This window comes from Carettochelys insculpta, chromosome 3, assembly GCF_033958435.1.
Source record: "Carettochelys insculpta isolate YL-2023 chromosome 3, ASM3395843v1, whole genome shotgun sequence".
Classification (NCBI taxonomy): domain Eukaryota; kingdom Metazoa; phylum Chordata; order Testudines; family Carettochelyidae; genus Carettochelys; species Carettochelys insculpta.
In genome coordinates, this window is record NC_134139.1 from 56046513 (window position 1) to 56057403 (window position 10891).

General features: G+C 38.9%; 1 protein-coding gene across 2 annotated transcripts in view; it reads left to right on the top strand.

The window, feature by feature from the left end:
• WDR26 (WD repeat domain 26) overlaps window positions 1-5536 on the top strand; it is a 42323-nt gene extending 36787 nt beyond the window's left edge. For both annotated transcript variants that reach the window (XM_074989896.1, XM_074989897.1), the window contains one exon: window positions 658-5536. In XM_074989896.1, the coding sequence (XP_074845997.1) occupies window positions 658-683 (26 nt within the window). In that variant the 3' untranslated portion in view covers window positions 684-5536. The remainder of the gene's footprint in view (window positions 1-657) is intronic.
• The last annotated feature ends 5355 nt before the right edge of the window (window positions 5537-10891 follow it).

Consider the following 10891-nt stretch of genomic DNA (forward strand, 5'->3'; position numbering starts at 1 on the left):
ACAATAAAACAAATGCTTACATAACATGAATAACCAGAAAAGCAGGTTGACTGTAAAAGAAACTTATGTTGTTTTTGCTATCTACCTTGTATACTATAGGCAGACTGAATATTCTGGTATTTCAGAAGCTACAAAATGAGCTAACCGTTTTCATTTAAAGTTCTCTGAACTACTTTAGTGATCCTTTTCCTGTGTAGCTTTACAGCTTAAAAACTGTCTGACAGAGATCTTTCGTTTGAAGGAGTAAGAGCAGTGAGATTCCACTAAAGGGAAAAGCATTTCAGTTCTAGATCAGTGTCCACTATATGATTTGTTTTTATCATGTCATCAAGTTTTTAACGTGTGTTGAATAATAAGTCTTCAAACACTGTATATTAATATCCTGAAAGGAGAGAGCATGGATATTCAGGAAGTCCAGAGAGCCGCTTTTTGGAATAGTGAAAAGATTGTTAGAATGGAAAAGAGTAGCTGTATGTCAAGAAAGAGGATAAATCTATCAAACACCATTACTTTGAAATATGTTTTTGTAGTTATAAGCAATTTACACAGTGTAGCATGTGTGTATAAAAATCGTGTACTGGAGGCTGTTACACCTTGAAAAATTCATTATCATCCAAGTTTAATCTTTATTTTACATTCCATCTTGTCTTTGCTCAGAGGAATGCAGTAGCATGGATAGTTGATGGCGATTTTTGGAGCAGACGACTTCTCTTTAACTTAAAATTAGTCGTATTTTAAATGGCTTGGGATTTGGTGCAAACAACATGATTGATAGCTGGACAGACATGCTCGTCATGAATAAAGAACCATTTCTGAAGCCCAATCGGGGCCAAACATATACCACCTTGCTTCACAGTAACCAGTTGAGATGAAGCACGTCGTTGGACGCCGTGTCAAATTACCCTCCCCCACCCATCGGTTGTGAAGAACTGTGCTACATTCAGGCTAACCATTGAACTCAGTATATATATTTTCTCCCTCCTGCCTTTTTGTCTGGCGGGCTACCGTTCTTGTTGCTCTTCTGTGTAATGAAGTTTAAATGCTTGTTTGGAAAACTTTATTTAACAGTTTAGAAGGCTTGATAGAAAGAGTGCTTTAGTCTGAAGAGTATACATTGGATAGGAAAGTATTTCCTTCTCTTGTTTCTCTAAATCTCTCTCCGCCTTACTTAGCTTGAGATCTTTGCAGCTTGGTTCATGGATTCTAGCCTTGCCCATTGCGCAGTATCTATAAATCCAGACAATAAACCAGTGAACTATGTCAAAAGCACTCTCAATATCACACTTGACAAAAAGTTTTTTGTACTTTTCACATAGCTCGTTGCCCTGTAAAGGGGTTAACAGCACAATTTTTTAAAAAATAAATTATTTATAGGATTAAAGTGACTTCATTTGTATACATTTGGAATTTAAACCAGTTTAAAAACAGTGTCGTGAAATGCAGTATAACTGATGCTCTTTCAGAGTGTCAGGCAAGACATGGTCAAAAGCAGTGGCTGGAAGGAGTTTTACACAGGCTACATAAAGTATTCTTTTAAAAGAAACCTCATTTCCCATCTCAATAAACACAATTATTCAGAAGTGAGCTATCAAAATGCACCAGGAGACTAGAAGTTTATTAAACAGGTCAAAGGTCCATTTTAGATGACATAAATACGTGCAACAAGTTTGTCTTGTGCAGCAATTCTGATCTGAAACAATGCTGTTTTGCTTTGTAATTTTAAAACTTAGTACAAGTATCTCCTATCTAAATTACAGTACATATTGTCTACTTGTATATTTTCCCCTAACTTAAATACAACTACAGAATTTTCCTTAGTCTTTGACTAATGAAGATGCATAGGGTTTTTTTTAAGATTTTGAAGTTTACAGGTTTAAATATGTCTGCTGGACCTTGTTCTGTGCTGGTGCTGTGAATAGCCTGCCAGTTTTAGGAATGGTTCCTTCTTTTCTTACTAAAAAGACAGTTTGAGTACTGTGTGCTTCTCAGAATATGCAGGTGGCCAGGTATCTCTAGTGTGCTTCTGCACTATACAACAATTGATTATGCAATGGTGTTAGATTCCCTCTTCTCAACTGGATGGTGAAGGTAATGTCAGAGCTACCATGACGTAAAGAGGGAGCAGGGAAGAAGGCAGGCCATCATGAAAAGATATGAACAAAAGGGTGGATGAGTCTCCGATCAGGACTAAGTAAGTACTTTAGTGTCCTTCCTGGTTGGGTGGAGGGTTCAGTTGGTCATTTTTTTTTCCTGGGAGAAAAACACTCATGGCTGGATAATGGGAATGGGGAAAATAACACAATGAGATGCAAGTGAATGCTCCCAAGTCATAAAATGTGAGAGATTCTAACAGGTTATTACCATTTAGATTCTTTAATTCTCACTTGCGTTATGACCTTAAACCCTTCAAAATATATACACAATTTTTCCTGAGACCAAATCTTAATCTGACTTAATCCTGTATTTTGATATTTTTCCATTTAAAATATTAACTGAATGTTAATAGTCAATCGAGCTCATTTTGTCTTCAGCTTCCTAAAATTACTTTAAAATTCAAACAAAATGCTTTTTGACAAATATAAAATTGATATCTCTATAGACTTGGATTACAAACAAATTTAGACAAAAAATTAAACATTTTTCAAACTGCTAATTCTGGGGATCAGGAATCCATTTCTTCTGTTGCAGTTACTGGTATATCACAGCACGAAGATCAAAGGCTTCGTTCTGTGGCGTCCGTGATACTAGCCCAGGTTGCAGGAGAAGCAAAGAACACTGAGTTGTTTACGTTTTGGGAGATTAACCATTTTGATTTAAATAAAAGCTTAATATCTAAATTTTGTACCGTGCTCTACATTTTCAAAATAGCGTACAATTGTTAACAGCAACTGTGCTGCTATGTATAACTTTCAGGGCTTCACCTTAACCACTTATTTGTCATTTTAAGTATTTTTAGAGCATTTATATTCCCCTTTAAACATGAATAAAAATCTCTACTCCACTAAAAGCATGTAATGCTGTAACTGAAAAGAATGTTTTTACCCTTTTTATAGTTTTTGATGCTGTGGAGCCCATTCTGTTGCTATTTGTTCACACAAAACCTAACACTGACCTCACTGGGAACATTGTGTATGAAAGGAACAAGGGATCAAGCCCCTAACATATACCCAGGTTGATTTGTTCTAGTTTTCTTCACAGGATTTTAAGCATATAGCTGTTTGCAGGGACTCCAAATGTAGTACAAACTGCATTAGAGCACTTCAGTCAGTACCTTCTTTTTCATTGAGATTTATGGCAAGAGAAATTTTGTCATATTACTTGTCCTCCTGCCCCTGCAACCTTCAAATCCAAGAGCTTCTGGTCTTTAGAGTATACTCCTAATGTATACATGGAGAACACTTCAGAATGGGGTTAGTGAGAAGCACATTTTGAGATTTGCCACTTTAATTTAGTAATCTAACGCAACTATGCAATATGAATGGGAAGGCTTTTGTACCAGCTAGGCGGAGTGGTTAATTTTAGATGCCTGTTTTACCATGTTTGCTATGTACATTGTGCCAGCATCTTACACGTAATATGCAGAGACTGATAGAAAGGTGAGACTGTGGCAACAGACTTATGGTGCTTAGTATGACAGCAAGATCTGTAGATCTATAGGCAGTGAATGATGATTCTAGCTACTGTTCTAGCCTCTAAAAAGAGCCACCTGAACTATTTCTAACATATTACCATAGTCATAATGTGTGGTTTGAAAAGTACCAATACTTTTTGCCCATAGACCAAAAATGAGACTTCAGCTATGGAAAAAGCAAATGCAGGAGACTCATCTGCTACATGTTAATTCCATGTGCTTAAAAATGTTCATAGGCTGGCATATAAATAAGAGTCCTATTTATCCCCAGCAATCAGTTATTTCTAGGAACTGATGCAATACTTCTAGGGGAACATACTGTAAGCATGGAGGTTTTTTTGCATTTTTGTAGCTGTTAAAATATTCACAATAGCTACTGACTGTCAGCAATGTACAGTTTTCTATTTATGCTTAGTCATTTATCTGACTGTGTGCCTATGCTGTTCAGGTAAATAACTATTGTGGTATGGAGGGTGGGTATTTTTGTTTTTGAGAGAGAGATGAAGGAACACAAAGGGGGGGGAAATAAGCTGCTGTTACAAATCTCTTCTAAAAAAACTTGTCCAATTTCCTCATGTAAGTTCTTCAAATGTAAAAGTAAACTTCGTGCAAAAATTCAAGCTGGAAAACTATTCAGTTCTTGCCAGTAACTTCTTATCAGGGTTTCAAGCAGGTAACATTTAATGCAGTCAATTTGCTATTGGCAATATTTGTCTAGTGACATCTCATGGCACCAGTAAATAATGCTCCCAATCCAAATGAAATTTTGAAGGTTTCTTTATTAGGCTATTGCTTCCAGGAAAGTGGAACTGATAGTCCATGTTAACTGAATAGATTCTATACATACGAATGGGGCAATCAACATACAAGTCTAATTTACAGCCAGATTTGTTGGCTGATAACATGAGGCATGACCAGAGAGGAGAGAAGACACTCAGACTCTTGTCCATATCCATGTCCCCAAAAGAATAAGTTGTCTCAATTTAATTTATTTGAAACAAATTGCTTAAAAAAGAGTAGCACCCATCCTATTGATGGCTTTAAAAAAAACTACATAACAGGGTCTCAAGTCCATTTTCAGATACCATACTTGATTTAGGAAGAACTAATTTCAAAGGCTATCAGCAAAACTTCATTAACTATTGTACACTTTTTTTTTTTTTAAAACAGGGTGGACTTCATTGAATTGCGCAGTGTTGTTGAACTGCTGCAGTAGCTGCTTCTAGTTGCTGAAACACAAACTATAAATCCATTTCCTGTCTGCCAAGCCAGATTTACTGGGGTTCAATGAAAAAGCTAAGTGTGAATGATTTCCCATGTGGTATATGAGTGAGTGTGTGCGTGTTACATAGACATGGAACCAAGTGTTCTAGGTACTGGTCATGTTCTATTACATACTTTTGTCCTGTTGTGTATGTGAAGTGTCCTCTGACTACAGGCATCAGTTAATATCAGTATATTTTTATAAATCTGAAATTCAGTGTGACCCATCTGTCACTGAAAGCATTTTCCATTGTTAGGGTAATGTACTAGATTTGAATCCTAACATTTTTAGGCACAAATGGAAAGTTATTGGCTCCTTGAAAAATGTATGGGACAAAAATGGATCATCAAAGCATGTATGTACTTACAAACCAAGCTGTAGAGATCAAGAAAAGAACTTTACTGTTGATCTCAAGATTTCTAAATTGTCAAGATTTATATGGAGTTGTGGTGGAACTAGTTAACACTTAGAGCTTTTGGTATGTAATGACTATTTGCTATGGACTGATATTAAATGTTTCAAAGGATTGCGTTCTTAAACTTTCTGGATTTTTTTTGTTACTGTCCTCTTGGATTATATTAAGTAGTTTAAATTTCTTTGCTATATTATTACATTAAAATATAAGAACGTTGGGTCTCATATTTATTTTCACTTGTTTTACTAATTTACAGAGCACCCTTTGTTAACTTTTTTATTTTATGAATGTGTAGTATTTTAAACATCTTTAAAAAGAAAAAATGGTTCAATTGGAATTACATAACTTCTGATTTTTGTTTTTATTAGGGTTTTTTAAAAAGTACACTTTTTCCATGTCAGTGCACAGCACTTAAGAGAAATGTTTGTATTCCCTTTCTTCCGTTCAATAAACAGAATGAATAACTGGATTGAACAGTTCTTAGTCTCCTAACAGGCTATCAATTGGCTGTTCATTTCACCTCTGATTTGACAATTAAAATAGAACTTTCAATATTGAAGGATTTTAAGTGAATATTTTTTCCAAATATGTATTTACATCTAACTAAAATGAAGGCAAACCTTTCTAACGCAGCTCAAAATACCCAGGTGTAGACTCTTGGCCTTTTGCTTGTTCAGGTTTAACCTATGCTACAGTTTCATCATATTTGACACAGCACTTTCTAGCATCTTAGTCTGTGCTTTTTTTTTTTAAAATAAAGGTGTGCACTTCCAATGCAGAGTGCGAGCACTGACAGACTCTGGAGATTCACAGGAGATGGCAAGAATCTAGACTGTAAATGGTATAGGGAAGGGATGTATTTTTATACAGCACCTACCACACCAGCCTGCTATTGCATTGGACCTCCAGGTGATACTGTGCAGAGCTACTAAACTTTTTCTTTCGCTGTTTCCCAACAGCCTTATGTTGGGCTCTGCTTGAGGCTAGCATTAAAACTACACTTGACTTAACAAGGACTCTTCCTAGCATCCACTTGCATTGCCTCAAATGCAAACTGTGTTCACTTGGTACCACCACTTTGACGACAAAGCCAGCTGCTGCACTGGTTATCAGACTGACCAATATTGTCAATGTTTCCTTGTGTTCTTCCTCACTGTCTCTACCTGTTGCCTCTTGTCATATACTTAAATAACTTAAAATGTAAACTTAAGAGGTTGGGACCATTTTTTTAAAAAGTGTTTGTTTTGCACTGGGGCTAGCACAATAGCTCCTAGGTCAGTGGTTCTCCAACTTTTTTACACATAGACCACTTGAAAGTTGCTGAGGGTCTTGGCAGACAGTATAATGGCTTTTCCAAATGTTTCCCCCTCCACAGCAGCAACTGCACTGGGACTGGATGCATGTTTCCCCAGTCCCCACTTCTTTCCTAATGCCCCACCCGCCTCAACACCTATTTCTCCCCTCCCTTCCCAGGCCACCACCTCACCCTTTCTTCTTCAGGATTAGGCATCTCCTGCAGTTCAGCTAATTGGGTGGGCCCTTCATTGTCATGTGTGTCTGCCCAGGCACTCAGAGGAAGCTAATCTGTGGACCACCTGAATGGAGTGTGTGGACCACAGTTTGAGAACAGCTGTCCTATGCAGTAACACAAGACAGACAAATGATTAGTATAAAACTGTACCATGATGTACTTTTGCGAGTTGGTGTTTGACTAGATGCTATACTGCTATCAGAAGTGGGACTTATTTTAGAACCCAGTGGTAGTATTGTTATCTCCCCTGTTAAAATAATGTAGAACTGTGGGTGTGGAGTACTAGTTACTGGGTGTAAAGTGGGGTACTTAGGGACCCCTATAGTAAGAAAGTTTGAATCCTGCTGATGAGATCAGTTGACATGGGGAAATAAAACAGCCTCATTCTTTGTGGCAACCCCACCCCTACCTTCTTGGCCTTTATGGATTTGACAAAGTTTTGCCAAATATTAAATATGCCTAGAGCAATCATGCAGAAAATGTTAGTGTTTTTAAATGACAGCAAAGCTTATGCTGTGAGACCCTACCACACTGGACTTTGCTGGAGAGTGAGCAAGCCTGTAGTGGCAAATTTGTATGGCTTTCTGTAAAGCACTTGCTCAAAGTGATGCTAAAACATTTTTGTTCGTAAAGTAGTACATTGCCTCCTGTTGAACAGATCTGTCTCCTGTCCTGGAAATGCTAATGCTAAAGACTCAAATGTCCATCATCCTACTTAAGTGTAATCAGGATTTAATTCTGCCTAATTGCCTCCTACATCCCTGCTCCAGGTCACAACCACCTTCACCCAAGCCCCCTCCTGAAGCCCATCCTGAGCTCTCTTTGGTACTGAACCTCCATTCCCAACTCCATTAAATGCATGGAAGAGTGCAGTCTTTGACCACTCACCAAAATGTTAGAACATAAGAATGGTCTGACCCAGTATGGCTGAAGGTCCATCCCGTCCCGTAGCCTGTTAGTTGACAGTGGCCAGTGCCAGGTGCCCCAGAGGGGGTGGACTGAAGGCAATGATCAAGCGACTTGTCTCCTGCCATCCATCTCCAGCCTCTGACAATCAGAGGCCACGGACACCATTCCTATGTTGGGCTAATAGCCTTTTATGGACCTAATCATAGCAGTAGCCCTGCTATCAAAAGTGATTTCTCACTTACGGGCCAGAGCAGGAGGGGCCACCTCTCAGCTCTTGAGCTGCATGTGGCTTTTAGAGACAATAAATGTGGCTCTTTGGAGCTGTGCACTGAGTGTGCTGTTTAGTGCTCTCTGCATGCACCCCAGTGCCTGTTGGGAGTAGTGTGTGGTGGCTCTGAGTCACTAGCATTGTTAGAGTGGAGTGGAGGGAAGGGCTTGGGCAACCTGGCTCTGGGGGAGTGCACTGAACAGTTAAACATAAAATCTGTGGCTCTTCATCCCTAACTGGTTGGCCACCCCAGGGCTCAAGTTGAACTCTCATGTGAGTGGTTTGGTAACTAGCAAACTGCTTCATAGTCAATCTAGAGGTCTTGTAGGGCTTGGTGAGCCAACTGTGCCACAGCTGCCTATCATGGAGAGAGGCATACAAGGGATGTTTTTTTCCTCCAGTAGTACATCTTACCGACAGATTTCTGCAGATACTAGGAATGGAATCTTCTTACAGTAAAGGTGATGTGCTAAACCTGTCTGGATTTAACAGCACCATCATCAAAGCTTAGGCTGAAGTGGGGCTGCCCTGCCTAATTATCCAAAGGCTGTGTCTACACTACAAAAAACTTCAAAGTTGAGCATCCTACACACACATCCTATTTCAAAGTTAAACTTTGAAGTAGGGCACTCCTCCCTTCCCAGGAATGGAGTAAGAACTTTGAAGTTGGGCTCCCTTACTTCAGAATAAGGGAAAATGTATGTAGACACTCTGCTGGTTACTTTGATATGAGTGCCTAACTTCAAAGTTAGTTCCTAGTGTAGATGCACCCAAAGTGAAGTCAGACCATTACCCTCTAAGTCAATGGAAACACTTCGAATGGTGTGGTAGGGAATGTATTTACATAGGTTCTTGTTACTGCTCTTACCATCTCAATGCTATCTGAAATTTTAAGTTGCTGTGGTGTAATTATACATCTAGGCTAGTGCTATTTGTTATGAAATAATTAAGTAGCTACCAGGTGAAAGCAAGTCTACCTTTCTACTCTTTCCCCTCAACTATCCTGATCATACTGGATATCATAGCATCAATCAGCTGTTAGTTTTAGAGCAGGGTCTGGAATCTATTGCCATATAGTAAGGAAGTCCCTCTCCCTACTCTTTAAGCAATCTATAAATATGAATGTTGATGTCTGCTCTGTCACAATTTATTTGCTTCAGGCTGATTTGAATATGTGGTGCAACAGCCACTAGCATAAGTAGTAAGTGCAGCAGTTATCTGGAAAACAACTCACTTGTATTTGTTATTTTTGATGGCCTTTTTAAAATTAAGTCAGTATGATGCTGAAATAATTGACATTTGATTGCCTTTACTAGAAGGCTCATCTCTAGGCATCAGACTCATTCTAACAGATCAAGCTAGTGCACTAAAAATCATGTGTATGTTGCATCTCAGGCTTTTAAACACCCAGTAATGGAGAGAGTAAGATTCCCTGAAAATATCAAAGGACAGTACTGAGTGGATGTCCTTCAGGATTCTCCTGAATGCAGTTGGCACTGGTGCTTTCAGCCTTTTGCTTGATAGCCCAACCCATTTGTGTTTGCTCAAGCCAGATACATGCACATCTACTGACCTAGCTGGGAGGTTCACTTCCAGCTGTAGTGTAGAGATACCAACTGGTTGCCTTGTTACTGGGACATAATACATTTTGTCAATATATGCTTTTTCCATATGTTTTGATGATGTACCTAACTATTAAACTACTGGGGCTTTGGAAAAGTATACTTGTAAAAGGAGATGACAGGGGAGCATGTTTAAGGTTCTTGGCCAGTGGTACTCACCTTGCCTGTTCCTTGCCCTGCTTCCTGCCTAGAATTTTATTAAATAGCCATTGTGAAGTCAGTTAGCTTTGTACATAAATTAATGTTTAAAAACAAAGTTGAGCCACGTAGCTGGCTACAGCAACTTTCCTTCTGTAGGTGCCATACTGCTGCCCTGCAGCCCTCTGGTACAACTTTACCACTCTCACGGGACTTATCCCTACTGCCAATTTCAAACAAGTCTCCTGTCAGCCGTCAGGGTGTTGCAATAGACTTTCAACATTTTCTACCACTGTTTTGACCCTCACCATCTTCCAATTACTTTAAAAGCTCCCACAGAATGTTTTCTGACTGACTTTCATGTTGAGAAAATACTTTGGCTGGGCTAGCGGTTAAAGGGACTAAGGGAAGAAGTGAGTGTCTGAAGTCTCCTAGATGTTACTGTTTCAAGGAAATAGGGTTGGAAGTATAGGACAATACAAGAGAGCATCTATTTAGCATCTGAAATTCATTACCTGTTCTAAACTTTTTGTTGCCTGAGTTCTCAACGTGCATCATTTTGTGATATCCCAAATTCTAAGTTTCAATGCCAACTTGTGTGAATGGATACTTGGGTCTCTGGAGACAGACTCCAGCAAGAGGTCTTAACAGAAGAGATTACATTCTTTGTCCTGAACACTTGACCCCAAAAAGCTGTATGAATCCAGGAAGCAGAGGGAATTTGTAGTTAGAGCATGGATTCAGAAACTGGAGTTGCAATGAACTGACTTAGCCTCTCTACATCTCCTATTTTACTGATGTGAAACAGGGGTAGTACTTAAACAGCTTATTAAAGCACTGAGCCCATCTGACACAGTAGTAGTATTAACATTACTGTGTTCACTTTGGATAAGTAGAGAACATGAGAAGGCAAAAAAAGCAAGCTTTGAAAACAGCTTGAGGACAGGGAAGAAGGTAACAAGTGAGCCATTTTTGTTGATCCTGCTCCTTAAGCTACTGTTTAGATAACTAGATCACGAGCCAATTTATGTATACTCACTGGAGACAGCCATCCATATCCAGCACATTCATAGGAATAAGGTTGGTCATAATGCACTCAGAACAACACAGCTC